At 42.6% G+C, this 20628-nt stretch overlaps 1 protein-coding gene across 1 annotated transcript; it reads left to right on the forward strand.

The window, feature by feature from the left end:
* The first annotated feature begins 1101 nt into the window (after positions 1 to 1101).
* Positions 1102 to 16805, forward strand: LOC123493065 (transmembrane protein 178A-like). The gene is made up of 4 exons (XM_045226753.1): positions 1102 to 2080; positions 7512 to 7625; positions 10469 to 10606; positions 12917 to 16805. Exons 1-4 carry the CDS (start codon positions 1669 to 1671, stop codon positions 13156 to 13158), a joined length of 906 nt encoding a protein of 301 aa, XP_045082688.1. The 5' UTR covers positions 1102 to 1668; the 3' UTR covers positions 13159 to 16805.
* The last annotated feature ends 3823 nt before the right edge of the window (positions 16806 to 20628 follow it).

Consider the following 20628-nt stretch of genomic DNA (forward strand, 5'->3'; position numbering starts at 1 on the left):
TGTTAAGAATGCAGAGCAGCGCTTTATTATAGACAGACTTCTCCCCATCCTAGCTACTGTTGTATCAATATGTTTTGACCATGACAGTTTACAATCCAGGGTTACTCCAAGCAATATAGTCTCCTTAACTTGCTCAATTTCCACATTATTCATTACAATATTTAGTTGAGATTTAGGGTTTAGTGAATGATTTGTCCCAAATACAATGCTTTTAGTTTCTGAAATATTAAGGACTAACTTATTCCTTGCCACCCATTCTGAAACTGGTTTTTTTGTTGTTGTTGTTTTTGTTTTTGGGAGGTGGGGTGGGGGGGGGTTCATTACCAGAAATCCTCACAAGGATAATAAAACAAGGAAAATTCGGACAAGTGGGGACTTTTCACCAGACTCCCCATAAGGAAAAATGCTATTTTAGGCTTAGGGGTTAGGTTTAGGGTTACAATTAGGGTTAGGATTGGAATTAGGGTTAGGGGTTAGGTTTAGGGTAAGGAGTTAGGGGTCTGGTTTAGGATTAGGGGTTTGGGGTTAATGTTAGGGTTAAGGTTAGGGTTAGGTTAAAGGTTAGGGTTAGTTTTAGGGGTTAGTGAAAATAGGATTTTGAATGGGAGTCAATTGTTTGGTAGCGTGTGTGTGTGTGTGTGTGTGTGTGTGTGTGTGTGTGTGTGTGTGTAAGAGAGAGAGAGTACTGCAGTGATGGCTCACATCATTCCTTGAAAGTTTGTGTGACCACTGCGCTCAGAACAGGTGTGTCGACCAAAATGTAATAGAATTCCAACATTGTGTAGCTGGTCCGCACTCAAAAGGGTTTGTTTTTAGTATTTATTTCATTCAGGCGTAGGTAGATAGTCAAACGTTTGGACCTGTTCTGTGTGTGTGATGTGTGTGTCTGTGCATCAGAGAGAGAGAGAGAGAGAGAGAGAGAGAGAGAGAGAGAGAGAGAGAGAGAGAGAGAGAGAGAGAGAGAGAGAGAGAGAGAGAGAGAGAGAGAGAGAGAGAGAGAGAGAGAGAGAGAGAGAGAGAGAGAGAGAGAGAGAGAGAGAGAGAGAGACATTTTTGTTTTACACATTCAAATGGTCAAACTGTTAGTTGTTGTATTGGGAGTGTTGATGTTTCATCAAAATGAGGACGCATTTGGAGCCTTGGAGTCACAGGAAACACATTATTTTCTCTTATAGACACACCCATCTTTATTACTGACTGTGTGAAAGAGTAGGACAACCTTGACATTCCCTCACACGCTGTGTCGCCTCCGGGAGATTGTCATTTTCCTCTCCATGCCAATAGGAGGAGTTTTACCCGACTGGGTCACCGACGAAGAGGACACGACTTCAAGCCCAGGTGCTGAGGAGAGGGAAAAAGCGAGAGGAGTGGTGTGGTTTATACAGGTAAACACTAGTAATCTCGACCACAGAGAGGCAAGTGCGGAGCTGAGCCGACACCCAGCACGCCTGCAGGCACCGGACCGATCCACCTGTGTTGTTGTATCTTCCATGTCAGCAACCCGCTGGTGGGAAGCAGCCAATGCGGTCTCGACTGTGGACCGTGCTCGCAGGTCAGAGGATGCGTAAAGATGCTTAGTAACTGGAATAGCAGGTTCTGGAAGAAGGGGCGTCCGACTGTCAACACGACTAACCTGTGCGCATAGAGCCGAGCGCTGATGTTTGAGCCATGGAGAAACAAGCTCTTTCAACCGCTCTGAGCTTGTCCATGAGCGTTGTCTCTTTACTCTTGCTGGTCACCGCTATCTTCACCGACCATTGGTACGAGACAGATACCAGAAGGCATAAGGAGAACTGCGACAAGTATGGTTCGGATTCTAACGACCAGAAAAACAGGGAGATGCCAATATACCACTTGCCTCTTGTGGACAACGGTAACTCCAAACGGAACGTGGCGCTTTTGAAGCCGATTCACGTCGGGAGTAGAGACGAGGAATTGCTTGAGAACTGGAGGGCGATACTGGGGATGGGGATTCTTGAGACGGAATGTGGGCGTCCGTTGTTCTCCACATATTCTGGACTGTGGAGAAAATGCTACTTTCAAGGCATGGACCGGGATATCGATAAACTCATATCAAAGGGTAAGTTTTAATGTGCATACTAAAAAGTGGGAGAAAAGAAAAACAGCTGTCAAATTTGCTGTCAATAATCCATGACTATAGGCAAGGACTGTTTTGCATTCCTTTAATCGAGGTAGCCTCCAACTGTGGTGATGATTCTGCATACGTGCATTGCGTCAAAACAAGGTTTATGGGGGCTCATACACAACGGCTCATGATTATACACGCCCAAACTAATTTCCAGGACCATGAACTGCTATTTCAAACTCATTACCAAGGTTTGCTTTAGTAGGCTACTATGATTTATATATCTGTCGCATCATGATGAGGGTGCTGGGAAATTACAGCCTAATGATTTAGGTTAGTAATAGGCTAATTTATGAGGAACATTTTCACATTTTCCCAAGTGGTAATCGTTGTAGACTGGCCTTGGAAAGGTTTGTTTGTGTTGTTATCCCAGTCAAATCACCAATAGAGCCATCCATAAGCCTAAATGTTGATTGAATACTCTTAGAAAAAGTACCCATAGGAAAACCCTTTTTGATTCCAGTTAAACCCATTTTGGTTCCAGGTAGAACTATTTTGGGATCCATGTAAAACTTTCTGTGGAAAGGGTTCTACATGGAACCCAAAATGGTTCTACTTGGAACCAACAAGGGTTCTTCAAAGGGTTCTCCTTTGGGGACAGCCTAAGAACCCTTTTAGGTTGTAGACCTTTTTTTCTAAGAGTGTACACCCCTTTACCCACAAAGAACCCCTTTAGAAGCTATTTTTTATTCTAGAGGGAAAAAGGTTCAACATTCTACAGGGTTCTTAAGAACCTTCTCTATGGAAAAAAAAAAAAGGATCTAAAAGGTTTATTTGATTGAAAGCGTTCTACCTACAACCATAAAGGGTTCTCCTTCAGGGAAAAGCCAGAATAAACGTTTTCTAAGACTGATACAGTGAATTAATGCCCAATGTGCTGAAGTTCAAGTCCCTACAAAGTTTTTTCAAGGTTCTCAAAAAGTCGATCGGGATGAAAGGAGAACATTTCCCCACAGTGTCCAGTCCATCAAGATTAATGTCGCCCTGATTAAGCCGGGGGTGAAATGTCACCGAAACCCACTTGCCACCTTGCATTTAAAGCAGCTGAGGTGCTTACCTACCCTTTGGTTTCTGTCAACGTTGATTTCATTTGAAATCTTCTTCAACCTGTGAAGGTGTAAGGTACTGTATTTATTTTCTTAGTTCACCTTGTGTTCTTGAACGTAGCCCTGTTTCTTTGTGTTCTTGAATGTAGCCCTGTCTTTCATTTTTGTTCATTGATTTCACCTGTGTTAGTTACTCACCTGGTCTCATCAGCTCCTTATTTAGTTCAGTTCTTTCTGTTTGTGCCTTGTGAGGTATTGTTCGTTTTGACTCTATTAAGCCTTTTTATAGCTCGTTTGTGAGAACCAGTTTTAGCCTTCAGTCCTAGTTTTTGATTCTCCTGCCTGTTTGCCTACCTGTGTATGACCATTGCCTGCCTGTGACCACGATTCCTGCCTTCTGTGAAGGCGTAATAAACACCTGCCGCGCTCTGCGCGTGAATCTACACCTTTTTCTCCCTGAGTATTCATTACAGAATGCCTCACCAAAAATGGAATGGATTCAGCGGAGCTACAGTGGCGCCTAACCCGGCAAGAGTATGGAGGTAATCGGCCATCTTCTCCGCCAGCCTATCCCTACTCCGCCGATGCCAGCTATCGTAACCCATAGCCCTCCTTCATTCATATCCATGCCTGGAAAATATGACGGTTCACCTGGGAAATGTCAGGGATTTCTGATGCAATGCAGCAAATACATTGAGCACAACCCCACTAACTTCACCACCGAAAAGAGCAGGGTGAATTTTGTTGTGTCTCTACTCACAGGCAAAGCCCTGGATTAGGCCACCGCCATTTGGACTGCCAACAGCACAGATCTCGGATCCGAGGCCCCTTTCCACACCCTCTTCAAAGAGGTATTCGATCACTCTCCTTCCGGTCGTCCTATAGGAGACCTCCTCATAGACCTTCAACAAGGACGCAATTCAGCTGCCGAGTATGCCCTCGAGTTCCGCACCATGGCTGCAGGGAGTGGATGGAGTGAGGCCGCTTTACTTACCGTCTACCGACAAGGGCTCAACAGGGAACTTCAGGCGGAGCTGGCCTGTAGAGGTGACCTTCAGGATTTAAATCAATACATTTGTATCTCCATCGACCACCTCATCGCGCCGACTGCCGAAGAACTCTGCCACCCAGGAACCCGAAACCTTCTCTTTCCATGATTCCGTCATCCCGTCCGAGTCTTACATTTTACATTTTAGTCTTCCAGAGCCCATGCAGTTGGGCCATGCTCCTCTCCCTCGTATCGAACGTCAAAGGCGGATCCAAGAAGGGCTCTGCCTATACTGTGGAGGGAAAGATAATCTACTAAGCCATTGCCCTGTTCGCCCCCCACGGAGAGATGAGAAGGGTCCCTCCGCTGTCATGCAGGTAGGAGAGTCCGTATTTCTAAATATCTCCTAGAAGCAATTCTCCATCCCAGTATTGATAACTGTGAAGGGGGTTACGAAGTACGTAGAGGGCTTGATAGATTCGGGAGCAGCAGGTAGTTTTATCGATCACCAGCTAGTACAAAGCTTGACATTGATCTTACACCTGTCACCCCTCCCTTAAGGATTAACACCCTGGACGGGCAGCCATTGGGCACGGGCTTCATTACGCACCTGACACAGAGCATTACCCTCCAGATTGGAGTCTTCCACACCGAAACCATTCAACTCATGGAACTCTCATGGAACTCTCAGCCCCCAAACAGCCACTCATCCTCGGACACCCCTGGCTTTGTCGTCACGACCCTGCCATCTCGTGGCGACAAGGTGAACTACTTTCCTGGTCTTCTACCTGCTTCACCAGTTGTCTCAGCCTACCCTGCAGAGCCACCACCGACCATACCATCTGAATACGCCCAGTCCAGCAATGTCTTCAGTAAAATTAAGGCCTCCACTCTGCCACCACATCACCCAGGGGACTGTGCTATTGACTTACTCCCTGGAGTGTCCCCACCGACGGGCCGTGTTTACCCCCTATCTATCCCGGAAAATGAGGCACTCAAACGGTCTCATTCGTCCTTCTTCTTCCCCGGCTGCTTTCATACCCTGGAGGTGTGTTGGGTCATTGTCCTGCTGAAAAACAAATGATAGTCCCACTAAGCCCAAACCAGATGGGATAGGATGGCATATCGCTGCAGAATGCTGTGGTAGGCATGCTGGTTAAGTGTGCCTTAAATAAGAAAGCCCATAACTTCGCCTATGGAGAATTACAAATATAATAAGGAAGTTTTTTTTAGAAAGAAGAGTAAGTCCACTGCAGTTGAGTTGAGATGGCAATTTCTGAGGCTGGTAACTCTAATGAACTTATCCTGTGCAGGAGAGGTAACTCTGGGTCTTCCTTTCCTGTGGCGGTCCTCATGAGAGCCAGTTTCATCATAGCGCTTGATGTTTTTTGTGACTGCACTTGAAGAAACTTTCAAAGTTCTTGAAATGTTCAGTATTGACTGACCTTCATGTCTTAAAGTAATGATGGACTGTCGTTTCTCTTTGCTTATTTGAGCTGTTCTTGCCATACACACACCTTGTCACAACACAACTGATTGGCTCAAACGCATTAAGACGAAAATACATTCCACAAATTAACTTTTAAGAAGGCACACCTGTTAATTGAAATGCATTCCAGGTGACTACCCCATGAAGCTGGTTGAGAGAATGCCAAGAGTGTGCAAAGCTGTCATCAAGGCAAAGGGTGGCTATTTGAAGAATCTCAAATATAAAATATATTTCGATTTGTTTACCACTTGTGTTATTTCACAGTTTTAGAAAATAGTAATAAATAAAGTAAAAACCCTTGAATGAGTAGGTGTGTCCAAACTTTTGACTGGTAGTGTATGTAATGTACTGTCATAAATAATAGCGGGTTCTAGGAAGAATCCTCATAAGATAAAAGGGTTCTCAGTAGAACCCTTCATAGATGGTTCTAGGAAGAACCTTTAGATGATCAAATGTTTCTAGGTAGAACCCTTCATAGAGGGCTCTAGGCAGAACCCTTCACATGGAGTTCTAGGTAGAACCATGTACAGGGGGTTCTTTGAAGAACCCTACATAGAGGGTTCTAAATACAACTCTCTGTAAAGGGTTCTACCCAGCACCAAAAAAGGGTTCCCTTATAGGGAGAAACCGAAGAACCCTGTATGATTCTATTTAGCACTTTTTTTTCTAAGAGGCTAAGGCTACTCAATCTCATATCAAAGGAGTTGTCTCTTAGACCTTATTGCTCAATATGCACCTGATGATGCTTCATCATTTCTACCAAGTATGAAATGGTAGCGGTTCCCATGCATTAAGTAGATGTGGACCACAAGTGTTAAGATTTTGTATAAAAAAAGTGTTTTAAAGAGCATCAGTGCTTCATTCGATGGGAAACTGTCTAGATTCTGTCCTACCAATTCAAGTTGTGGGAGCTCAGCTAGAAATAAGGACAGAAGGTCAAAGAGTCCGCCTCACCAGCAACATAGGACTCATGGGGCGTCTACTGTACTCTCATACAAGAAAGAGACAACATTTTACAGTAGCTCACATACAGTGACACCAGCAAAGGTAACTTGGTAACACTTTATAGGTAGCCTTTATAAAGGTACCTTTTCTAAACGGTTTATAACAGTTATTTCATCATTTGTAAATGCATTCTAAACCCTTTAAAAAGGGTACCTTATAAAGTGTTACTGAGAACTCATTATGTAAACCTGTCAAAACCTGTCAAAACCTGTCCAGTTTGGAAAAATAACTAAATAGGCAACAGCACAGGCCAAGTGAAATGAATTTGTCCTGCATATAGTTGATTACTCTACCAACTCAACTCTACAGTAGACTACAATGCATGCGTGAAAGGGAAACTGAACACCCAAGTCATAGGTTGCTTCAAATCCAAGTAAACGTCACAGTGTTTACCCTTTTCAAACCAAGTTAGCCACTGCATGGAAATACAAGAGCTCTCTCAAATGTCACAGTTTGAGGTAGGGTAAAAAAATGGAGTGTTGCAATGGCCCTTTACAATGCGACCTGACAGATCAAATGTATAACACTGTTATAGGCATGCCCTGTATAATATGCAATGCCTGCTTTATGTCACCCAGTTTTTGTTAACAATCACTGACATAAAGCTGTTATGACATTAAACGTTAAATGAAACTTTTCTACATGATTATAAACGTTACATAAAGTATTAATGACTCAATAATATCATGTAAGCCTATCAAAACAATCCATTATAATATGGCATTATGCCATATACACTTTATGGCAACCTCAAGTAAAGATATGCAAGTAGGGCAAAGATTTTGCTCGTTGTAATGTTAAAACGTAGAGCTTTTTAGTAATCCATTCTCTCCACAGGTATTGCGGACCGATGCACAACTGTCAAGTACCATTTCTCTCAGCCTATTCGGCTTCGAAACATCCCACTCAACCTGACGAGAACCATTCAGCAAGATGAATGGCATCTCTTACGTAAGTATTGCAGACTCAATGTCCCAGAACCACCTGCAATTAAACCGCTTGCATGGCTAGCTGTTTTTTATAGAGAGCAATAGTAATGGTGTCTTTTTGTAGGCACTAAAGGAGGCTAACTGCACAATGGCTCGTTGGCCAATGCCTATGGGGTTTGGATAAACGCCAAAAATTAGGTCTGTGGTAAGCATAGGCTTAGGAGATCTTATAGGTTTCGTTCTATGAGATAATCTTCCTCAGCTAACGTCACTTTGTGAATTTTTAAGCATTTATGTAAAGCAACATAAAGCACATAAATACTTTATAATTCATAAAGGTAATGTAAACTGGCTGATATTATCTCATAGAACAAAACATATAAGATCTCCTAAGCCTGTGTTAACTTCAGATCTTATTTTCAGTGTTTATCCTAAAATCCCATTCTTTCCCCATTCATTTCCCACATAGCAATGTCCAACAAACCAGAGGTAGAAAGGCTCTCTCATTTCCGGTTTGGTCTGGGCCAGAGTCTTTCGAATAATGGTTAGATGGTCTTGGTGTGAGAAGTTTGATTCCAGGTGCCCCACGACTGACCTGTGTTGGTGTCTGCGGTGGGATGGTCAGACGTCTGTCATGAGTAGTGTTAGGATCCTTTAAGATGAGCTTTTCCAGGTAGTCGTTGGTGCAAAAACTTTCATCTTACGGATTTGGGGCACATTTCTACCACCATCTTTGCTCAAACAATATCATTGTATCACTACCCATATTATTTCCATTATTTATTGGGGAATATCTTTACTGTTACTTGCTCTTCCTATCCCTTGTATTGTGTATTTTTTTAAATAAATAATTACATGTTTTGTATGTGTGCTTTTTTAAACATGTTTTTCAATGCTTCATACAGTACTGTAGACTGAACATGTCTGTTGTGTCTAGATTTGATAATGAAATAACAGTGGAAGTCCAAATGGCAGTGCTCCATATTAATTTGGCTTCATGCTGTGGAACCTTTAGAACCTTCAGACAACCGTAGTGATCTCTTCCGACAACCGTAGTGATCTCTTCAGACAACCGTAGTGATCTCTTCAGACAACCGTAGTGATCTCTTCCGACAACCGTAGTGATCTCTTCAGACAACCGTAGTGATCTCTTCCGACAACCGTAGTGATCTCTTCCGACAACCGTAGTGATCTCTTCCGACAACCGTAGTGATCTCTTCCGACAACCGTAGTGATCTCTTCCGACAACCGTAGTGATCTCTTCAGACAACCGTAGTGATCTCTTCAGACAGCCGTAGTGATCTCTTCAGACAACCGTAGTGATCTCTTCAGACAACCGTAGTGATCTCTTCCGACAGCCGTAGTGATCTCTTCCGACAACCGTAGTGATCTCTTCAGACAACCGTAGTGATCTCTTCAGACAACCGTAGTGATCTCTTCAGACAACCGTAGTGATCTCTTCAGACAACCGTAGTGATCTCTTCAGACAACCGTAGTGATCTCTTCAGACAACCGTAGTGATCTCTTCAGACAACCGTAGTGATCTCTTCAGACAACCGTAGTGATCTCTTCAGACAGCCGTAGTGATCTCTTCCGACAACCGTAGTGATCTCTTCAGACAACCGTAGTGATCTCTTCCGACAACCGTAGTGATCTCTTCCGACAGCCGTAGTGATCTCTTCAGACAACCGTAGTGATCTCTTCAGACAACCATAGTGATCTCTTCAGACAGCCGTAGTGATCTCTTCCGACAACCGTAGTGATCTCTTCAGACAACCATAGTGATCTCTTCAGACAACCATGATCTGTATTAAGGCTACTACTGTACCCACATGCTGAATATATTAAGCTAACCTTTCGAAGCTAACATTCCTACTCCAATGTCCGACCCCTGATGAGTGGATTGCTACATGGTTATGGAAAATGTTCACGGGGAGGAAGTAAATGTCAGCTCGTACAAGAAAAACATATTAACTCCACACAGTCTATTATTACTACACAACCAGTCTGAGGAAGAACATTCATCAAAGTCAAAATAGGATTGGTTTTCTTTGTCTGCCTGCCACCTTTAGACAGTGCTTGCATCCCAAATGGCACGCTATTCCCTATTAAGTGCACTACTTTTGAGTGCACAATTGTTCCCTGTTAAGTGCACTATGTAGGGAATAGGGTGTTATTTGGGACGGAGACAGTGTTTTTCCTGCTTGAGTTTGATCCTGTGTTTGGATACTGCAACTCGATCTGACAAATGTATGAGATGCAGAGTAGGCCTTAACAATTTGTCATAATCAATGTGTCATAATATTGTTACAGTATATCATAAATTGCAGGAATTTAATATTTCTATCAACATATCCCGCTATAACACATTTGTGTGTTGAGTGACATAATGCTTGCGATAACATGTACTGAAAAACAAGGCACAATGCTGTCATGATGCATTAAGGAAATCATTCAAATTCACCTATTTTTAACAGTCGTTGCTGGCCATTTTACGTTATGACAGGCGTGATGTCGTTCTTATGGCAGGGTTGTAACAAATGTAGGACAGGGGAGACCAAAAGCAAAGCATTACCTAACAAAAACAAAAATGTCCCTTGTTTGTTTGGTGACTGTTGAGGGGTAGCACAAGTGGGTTTACCAGGGGGTGGTTGTCATGGAAATGTTGGTGTGTGCGTGTGTGCTAATGTTTTCACTTGTGTGTGTGTACTTGTGTGTATGTACGCTTTGTGTTTGTCTGTGTGTGTGTGCATGCGTGCTTATGTGTACGCTTTTGTATATACTGGTGTCTGTATCTTTGTGTGCTTGCTTGTGTGTGTGTGTGTGTGTGTGTGCGTGCTATGTTTATATGTGTGTGTGTCTCAGATCTGCGGCGAATCACGGCAGGGTTCCTGGGGATGGCGGCTGCCGTTTTGCTGTGTGGCAGCATTGTGGCCACAGTGGGCTTCTTTTGGGAGGAGAGCCTCACCCAGCACGTCTCCGGCCTGCTCTTCCTCATGGCAGGTACAACGCCTGCCAACTACCAACACCCTACCTCTCCTGTGTGTGTGTTAGGGCTTTCATTGCCAATGACCTACCTATCCTGTGTGTGTGTGTGTGTGTGTGTGTGTGTGTGTGTGTGTGTGTGTGTGTGTGTGTGAGAGAGAGAGAGACTCTCTCATTCCCTCTCATTGTTGGTTTCTTTGTGATGGCAGCTTTCAACTTCTGTCTCTCTGTGCCACTTTTTTACTGCAGCCTATCTCTATATCTCCATCTTTAGTTCTCTCTCTCTCTCTCTCGTCCAAATCTTCCTCCCAAGTGTTCATCAAACACATACAGTAAAGGCTATTTTTTAGCAGAATTTGTAAATGCCTAATGGGTACAGATGCATTCATAATACATTACACACAGGTGATAATATGCATAATAAAACATGCCATAGGCATTCATAATAGCTCATCGCTACAAACAGGAGGCTGCTTCTACGGATGTAAACATTCGTATAACATATTTATAACATTACACAATAGGGTGGCTAATTTGCCATTTCAGTTGTGTTTTAGATTTCCTTTCAACTAGTGTTTTTTTGGTCTATTTATTGATGTTATACTCATGAATTTCAGTTCCATGTGGATGGTTAGTAAAGTGGAAATCCGGGATTGGTACCTCCATTTTTTGACTTTTAAATGAATAATACACTGCTCAAAAAAATAAAGGGAACACTTAAACAACACAATGTAACTCCAAGTCAATCACACTTCTGTGAAATCAAACTGTCCACGTAGGAAGCAACACTGATTGACAATACATGTCACATGCTGTTGTGCAAATGGAATAGACAACAGGTGGAAATTATAGGTGACCACAGACCACTTCTCAGTTCCTATGCTTCCTGGCTGATGTTTTGGTCACGTTTGAATGCTGGCGGTGCTTTCACTCTAGTGGTAGCATGAGACGGAGTCTACAACCCACACAAGTGGCTCAGGTAGTGCAGCTCATCCAGGATGGCACATCAATGCGAGCTGTGGCAAGAAGGTTTGCGGTGTCTGTCAGCATAGTGTCCAGAGCATGGAGGCGCTACCAGGAGACAGGCCAGTACATCAGGAGACGTGGAGGAGGCCGTAGGAGGGCAACAACCCAGCAGCAGGACCGCTACCTCCACCTTTGTGCAAGGAGGAGTAGGAGGAGCACTGCCAGAGCCCTGCAAAATGACCTCCAGCAGGCCACAAATGTGCATGTGTCTGCTCAAACGGTCAGAAACAGACTCCATGAGGGTGGTATGAGGGCCCGACGTCCACAGGTGGGGGTTGTGCTTACAGCCCAACACCGTGCAGGACATTTTGGCATTTGCCAGAGAACACCAAGATTGGCAAATTCGCCACTGGCGCCCTGTGCTCTTCACAGATGAAAGCAGGTTCACACTGAGCACGTGACAGACGTGACAGAGTCTGAAGATGCCGTGGAGAACGTTCTGCTGCCTGCAACATCCTCCAGCATGACCGGTTTGGCGGTGGGTCAGTCATGGTGTGGGGTGGCATTTCTTTGGGGGGCCGCACAGCCCTCCATGTGCTCGCCAGAGGTAGCCTGACTGCCATTAGGTACCGAGATGAGATCCTCAGACCCCTTGTGAGACCATATGCTGGTGCGGTTGGCCCTGGGTTCCTCCTAATGCAAGACAATGCTAGACCTCATGTGGCTGGAGTGTGTCAGCAGTTCCTGCAAGAGGAAGGCATTGATGCTATGGACTGGCCCGCCCGTTCCCCAGACCTGAATCCAATTGAGCACATCTGGGACATCATGTTTCGCTCCATCCACCAACGCCACGTTGCACCACAGACTGTCCAGGAGTTGGCGGATGCTTTAGTCCAGGTCTGGGAGGAGATCCATCAGGAGACCATCCGCCACCTCATCAGGAGCATGCCCAGGCGTTGTAGGGAGGTCATACAGGCACGTGGAGGCCACACACACTACTGAGCCTCATTTTGACTTGTTTTAAGGACATTACGTCAAAGTTGAATCAGCCTGTAGTGTGGTTTTCCACTTTAATTTTGAGGGTGACTCCAAATCCAGACAGCCATGGGTTGATACATTTGATTTCCATTGATAATTTTTGTGTGATTGTGTTGTCAGCACATTCAACTATGTAAAGAAAAAAGTATTTAATAAGATTATTTCATTCATTCATTTTTTTGAGCAGTCATTGATTCTTGAAGAATATAACTTATAAATGCCTCATGATCTTACTTCAACTGTCTTACCTGTCTTTTGTTGTTATTTGAATCCTGTATTGCCTCTTTAATACAAATCTTGGAACGAACAATTTATCCCCTCTAGGGATCTTCTGCACGATCTCCTTATGCACCTACGCTGCCAGCGTCTCCTACGACCTCTCCCGGAACCCACCCTTCATCTATGGACTGCCCGGTGATGTGGACCATGGCTACGGCTGGTCCATCTTCTGCGCCTGGGTAAGCCTGGGACTGACCGTGGCGTCGGGCTGCCTCTGCACCACCTACCCCTTCCTCAGCCGAAAAAAGGCCCAGCGCTCCAAAACCGCCCGGGAGTCCTCGGTATGAGCGGTGTGATCAGTGTGAGAGAATTGAGTGCCCCATGTAGCTTCGGAGGTGAATTGTTGGTGTGGACGTTTTGTTGCTGACTGAAGACCAATATAAGAGGAGACGTTTTATTTTTTTGAAACCAGAGATGAAAACATAGTGTTTCAGTGAGATGTGGGAATCTTGTTGGTCTTCTTTGTAGACTCTCACCATCCTTTATCGAGGTGTTATGCAAAGATGTGTTGTGTATGTTTGTATGTGCACACAGGCAAACTCACACATACACATTCTCTCTCTCTCTCTCTCTCTCTCTCTCTCTCTCTAAGACATGGAGAACAACATGAGAGTGAATAACATGAAACGATGCAAATACCCACACAGGCATACCACACACACATAAAACATGTGTGTATATATTACCATATATACAAAAAAAGGCATAATTCTTATGGGTGGTTTGGTAAGATTGAATCAAATGGACATTGTATAAAAATACTAGTATCACGTTGAAAGCAAGAACCCTCTTTTTTTTTCAGATGTAAGTGGTACATTTTCAAAACTCTTAAGTACAAAATTCTAAACTGATAACACGTGTAATGCCCCCTGTCTTATGTTCAGAACCTTTGACTGTGCATTCATTGGGGTTTGACACATCTTTCACCCCTGAGTCATTCATGCAAAATCAAAGTTTTCAATGAAATACCATGAGCACATTTTGTTTAGTCACCAATACATCAGATAATGCTAGGCTCACCATGTAGTCATTTTAACTACCATTTTCAGTTGTTGTTTATTTCAATCCCTTTGGTGCGATTTTCACTAGTATGTGGTACATTTTCACAACAAGCACAAAAATCAAAACGGATCATCACCATCGCTCATGTTTCAAAACTCTAAGCACATTTTCAATTGACTGAGTACAACAAACAAATTAACAAAGTGACTTGTTCACTGCACCAAATCACTCTTTCAATTTGGATACATATTCAATCTAAGTATCTGCTTTTCAAATGCATTATTCACTTTACTTTTTATATGAGTTTCTTGCCATTTGTTAACAATACAATAAACTATCACTTAATAAAACTGCTCAAAACTGATAACTACTGAACCACAATTATGTACTGCCTAGTTAACGTATATAGTTTGATAACTGTTGAACACTGTAAATCTCTATATGTTTACCTAAATGTATCAATTACACATCAATTTATGTCGGAAGTTAAAAGCAAATCTTATATGAATGTGGCTGTAAATACTACATCATCATTCTTCATCAGCCAGTGTGCTCCAATAGGACAAAAGGGAAAGAGTCACTCTATGTGCTACCATTTGGAATTATAGTGTAGTGTACAATGCACTGCTGAAATACCTGGGTTGTATATAACAATACATTCCACTCATTATCAGAATTTCATTGATACACTGTAAGCTGATTAATTTCAAGCAGAGAGACAAGCAATACTGTATCAGTTGACAAGTCCCGTAATATCTTGTACAATGTTTGGGGCAGAAATGGCATACAACACCGTGCTATGTTTCTACAGTAGCCAACTGCTTTACAATATCCCTATTTCTGATGATTTGTCCTACGTGTGTGCTGTATAAGGATAATGAAACTGTAAGACTGACATATTTCTCAACATGCTCACAACCTGCCATTGGATACAAGTTATAGTCAAACACTGTATGGAAAATTATATTTACCATCTACTATTCTTTCTATTCAGCACTTAAAAAGAACAGTTTTGAAATGTCTATCTTGTATTTTTTGCTGTTGGATTAAATTATAGTTTAAATGACTAAATGGTGAGCCTATCACTATTTAATGTATTGGTGACAAAATGAAATGTTCTCATGGTATTTCACGGACTATTCAGAGGTGAAAGATGTGTGAAACCCCAATGAATGCACAACAAAAGGTTCTGAACATAAGACAGGGGGCATTACAAGTGTTATCAGTTTTGAGTTTTGAAAATATACCACTTACATCTGAGAAATGTGCCAAAGTGATGGAAGAAAAACAATACAAAATACACATTTCAAAACTGTTCTTTTTTAAGTGCTCAATAGAAAGAATAGTACTTTTCCATACAGTATTTGACAATAACTTAACATACAATTTTTTAAATCATTTGTATCCAATGGCAGGTTGTGAGCATGTTGAGAAATATGTCCGTTTAACAGTTTCATTATCCTTATACAGTACATACGTAGGACAAATAATCAGAAATAGGGGTATTGTAAAGCAGTTGGCTACTGTAAAAACGTAGTGCGGTGTTGTATGCTATTTCTGCCCCATGTAACATTGTACAAGATCACCTTATCTACGTGACTTGTCAACTGATACAGTATCGCCTGTCGCTCTGCTTGAAATTAATCAGCTTACAATGTACCAATGAAATTCAGATGATGAGTGAAATATATTATTGTACACAATACAGGTATTTCAGCACTACACTATAATTCCAAATGGTAGCACATAGAGTGACTCTTTCCCTTTTGTTCTATTGGAGCACACTGGCTGATGAAGAATGATGATGTAGTATTTACAGCCACATCCATATAGGATTTGGATTTACCCTCCAACATAAATTGATGTCAGATTGATATATTTATGAGGTAAAAATATAGAAATGTACAGTATTCAGCAGTTATCGAACATATATGTAAAGTAGGCAGTACATAATTTTGGTTCAGTAGTTATCAGTTTTGAGCAGTTTTATTAAGTGATAGTTTATTGTATTGTTAACAAATGGCAAGAAACTCATATAAAAAGTAAAGTGAATATTGCATTTTGAAAAGCAGATACTTAGATTGAATATGTATCCACATTGAAAGAGTGATTTGGTGCAGTGAACAAGTGACTTTGTGAATGTGTTTGTTGTACTCAGTCAATTCAAAATGTGCTTACGAGTTTTGAAACATGAGCCATTTTGATTACAGTATCTGTTTAGATTTTTGTGCTTGGAGTTGTGAAAATGTAACACATACTTGTGAAAATTGCACCAAAGGGATTGAAAAAAACTGTAATCGATCCGATGGATTCTATTGGTAATTTCAGTTGTGGCAATCAAATTGTACACATTTTTTTTGCAAATCCGTCATTAACCAGTCCCTTCCCAAACAGATGAGGCATAATCACTAATAATATCAAAATGTGTGCCAGACTGTGAGAAGAATACTGACAATGAAAGACAAAGGACTACAGGGTTTGTTGCTTACAAAGTTGAGGAAAGTCATTTTTCTCGCTCATGGACACAAATGGTGCACAATTCTACATTGGAATGTGAAAACAGTGGAAACTGGATGAGATAATGTCGACACTGCTTGAATGGATGTAAACATTTTGTGTTGGACCATCATCACACATGTTCTGAGTAGCCAAAAAAGTGACTGCTGTTCCATGGAATGGCCAGCTTTCACAACGACTCCATCTGATGCCACTCTCACCCTTTTCAATGCCACTGGAGGACCTTGAAGGCTTGTGGGGACCTTGAATGGCTTGTGGGGACATGAAATGACTTGTGTGGACCTTGCAGGTTATGTATGTTCAACTCAGCATGCTGTGTCAGAAGCAGAGCAGCATTTCTGAAACAGAACAATGAGCTTCAAGTCTTCTCTATGACATTTAAATTGAGCTGTAAATAAAAGATTATCAACAAGAACGTATCTTAAGAGTTTATGACATGCCTTATGTTGAGCTTTGTCTCGCTGTGTTACCTGTGTTACAAAGGCCTGCATGATGCTGCACTTTCAAGACCCCCTTATAATGTCATATAATCATATCATAATGATCCTTACTAAATGCACCATTTCGCATCAGTTGAAATGTTGATAAAGACAAAACATATTTTATTCTATGGTATTATAAAGGACATCATGCGCTCATTACAAAGTCTTGTCAGTATACCATTGTAGCACATCAGAGCATGGTTTAACTAGCAGATACCAGAGATCTTGTGCAGTATTGCCATAATAGTCTATGTTGGGAGCTGGGAGCGGTGCCTGGATGCAATGCTGTTCAGTGTCCAAGGTGCTGAAATCAGCAATCTGCTCTCTTCTATTTTTACCTAAAATTGCAGTACTGTCCATGGTTCTGAAACATTATCTATGTGTGCACTGTTTTAATTGCACAATTTGGGATTAGCACAGGTTAGATATAAATGCCTTAATTTTACCTGCTGCTTTCCCAATAGTCACCACATCAGGCTCAAGATCACTCAAGATTTACTTTGAAATTGGACTTCTGTCCATGTCCTAAGGACGACGGAAAATGCCTTCAAAACCACCCACTAGGGGCAGCAGAGAACGCTATTACCATCAAGTAGGCTTTGGTTTTGCTAGGGCGTTGTGGACGGGGGTGGCAGATGGGCGTAATCTCATGACTCCGGATCTGAAGGTTGCGTGTTTAATCCCAGTGGCACACACTCATTTTATAATTGTTTTCCGTATTACAAACCTTAACCCTTAACTTAACCATTCGGAATGAATGCCTAAACTTTAATGTTTTGACCTTATCCAAAACCTTAACCCTTAACTTCGAAATCTGACGTTTGGAGCAACTTCAAAATTTGAGGTTTGGAGAAACAGAATGATGATGAGCAGGAGGAGACGGCTATATTGGTTTGCTAATACAGGACTGTTAAAGGCCCAGTGCACTACTTTTGTGGATAATTTTTTCCCCTCAAAACGTTATATTTTACAAAATATTTGAAAAATGTCTTAAGACGTTTCAGGGGATTGCTGAGGGTGCACCCCTACTTCCCGCGGCTATGAATTCAGACCAGCCTTCCTGATTGAACTTTCATAAACTACATTATTAGAAAGTGGACTGGTTTGGCCTGTAGGCCTATGACAACCACTCTAAAAAGTCAAAAAAAGTATCTTCCCAGAGCCTTTCAAATCAAGATGTCGATTTATTAAAGACCCTCTTCAGCTATTTATTTTACATTCCCCAATGGAAAACTATATTCAGAGTGTAAATACTGTAAAGTACAGGCACGTAAGGGTGAAGTACACATACTTGAGCAAAATAGTGTTTTTCAGAAGAATTAAAAATTGTATTCAAGGAGTTGTTCTCTCTGATGGGTGCACTCTCATGTCATCAGCATTCCCCCTTGATTGCTGGAACAATAGAGGAGCAGTAGAGGACAAAAGAGGAAAGGCCCACCCACGCACTTGTGCCATGTCATGAGGAGATCTGCACCAGCTACTGAAATGCACCTTTCGTTAAATAAATATTGTGATAACTGAGGTGCTAGGGAGGCTGGAGTGGGTCTTTAAGAAATAGTGTAAATTCAACTAGCTTGTAAAATCTAAATACTATCCCCAATTTTCAGATATCCATAGGATTAGTCTCTTCTGAGAGAAAACACATTTCTTGGATCTGTGTACTGAGGTTACCATAGGACACACCTCAGAGAACCTCAGTCTTCATATTGAAAGTGGCCTACCAGTCAAGTCTCTGGTCTCAGGTGAGAACAACCCGACCACAACTCTATCTCTTGATTCCAAAGTCAAAGCCGCTTACCGTGCTGGAACTGCTGACCAGCGCAAGGCCACAGTCCTCTGGGAGTCCATCCTGTGTGCTGACCCCAGAAACTCCTCTGCAATCAAGATGATCCTGAGGAAGTTTGGTTGTCTAGGCTTAACTCAGAAGGTTGTGTCGTGTCCTGAGCTGACCCAGCAGGACCTGCAGCATCCAGATCTGTCACAGAGTGCTGTGAAGCATGTGGAGGCCAGTGCCAATGCCAGTCAGGTGTCCGGGTAGCTTTCCTGGAAGCGGCTGAGGGATAGTCTCGATCAGGAACTGAGCAAGTCCAAGAGGCCTAAACTGAAGCAGCAGCGACAGAGGAAGAAGCCAGTCAGCACGTTAGATCAGGAGTATGGCAACATTTGGAGCAAGAGAGCAGCCAGCTGGAGTAAAGAAGAAGACATCAGCTCGCCCAAACGCCAGCAAGAGAAGGGAGCATTGTCATTGATATTCCGCACACATCAGGGTTGGGGTCAATTCCATTTCAATTCTTTCAGTTTACTTCCTGAATTGACTGAATTGAAAAGAAATTGACCCCAATCCTGGCACACATACACATAGGCACACACAAGTTTTATTAGTCGTATGTACAGGATACACATGGTATACACCGTCCAACGGAATGCTTACTTGCTTACTTGCAGGTTCCTTCTCAACAACAGTAAGAATTAATAAAAGATAAGAATACGACCATAAAGTAAATGGCTCTGTAGACACAAACTCAAACACATGGATCGTGAAGATTACATCATCATATACTTCTTATTTTTTTCTTCTACTTTTTTTCTTCTTATTTTGTTCTTCTTTTTTGGGGGGTACATTAGCATAAAATCTGTCACTTGTGTATTTTGATTCACCATTTATATGCGAGTTTCATGTAAACATTTGTAATGAGAGAAAGGAGAACTGCACATCAAACTGGCCAGGCCAGGATAAGAATAAAATAGGGTGGCGGTACAATATTACCACTGAATTTAGTGACTGTGTAAAAATCCAAATGGCTTTCAAAAACAAACAATATACACTGCTCAAAAAAATATAGGGAACACTTAAACAACACAATGTAACTCCAAGTCAATCACACTTCTGTGAAATCAAACTGTCCACTTAGGAAGCAACACTGATTAACAATACATTTCACATGCTGTTGTGCAAATGGAATAGACAACAGGTGGAAATTATAGGCAATTAGCAAGACACCCCCAATAAAGAAGTGGTTCTGCAGGTGGTGACCACAGACCACTTCTCAGTTCTTATGCTTCCTGGCTGATGTTTTGGTCACTTTTGAATGCTGCCGGTGCTTTCACTCTAGTGGTAGCATGAGATGGAGTCTACAACCCACACAAGTGGCTCAGGTAGTGCAGCTCATCCAGGATGGCACATCAATGCGAGCTGTGGCAAGAAGGTTTGCTGTGTCTGTCAGCGAAGTGTCCAGAGCATGGAGGCGCTACCAGGAGACAGACCAGTACATCAGGAGACATGGAGGAGGCCTTAGGAGGGCAACAACCCAGCAGCAGGACCGCTACCTCCGCCTTTGTGCAAGGAGGAGCAGGAGGAGCACTGCCAGAGCCCTGCAAAATGACCTCCAGCAGGCCACAAATGTGCATGTGTCTGCTCAAACGGTCAGAAACAGACTCCATGAGGGTGGTATGAGGGCCCGACGTCCACAGGTGGGGGTTGTGCTTACAGCCCAACACCGTGCAGGACGTTTGGCATTTGCCAGAGAACACCAAGATTGGCAAATTCGCCACTGGCACCCTGTGCTATTCACAGATGAAAGCAGGTTCACACTGAGCACATGTGACAGACGTGACAGAGTCTGGAGACGCCGTGGAGAACGTTCTGCTGCCTGCAACATCCTCCAGCATGACCGGTTTGGCGGTGGGTCAGTCATGGTGTGGAGTGGCATTTCTTTGGGGGGCCGCACAGCCCTCCATGTGCTCGCCAGAGGTAGC

This window comes from Coregonus clupeaformis, chromosome 18 (assembly GCF_020615455.1).
Source record: "Coregonus clupeaformis isolate EN_2021a chromosome 18, ASM2061545v1, whole genome shotgun sequence".
In the NCBI taxonomy this organism is placed as follows: Eukaryota; Metazoa; Chordata; class Actinopteri; order Salmoniformes; family Salmonidae; genus Coregonus; species Coregonus clupeaformis.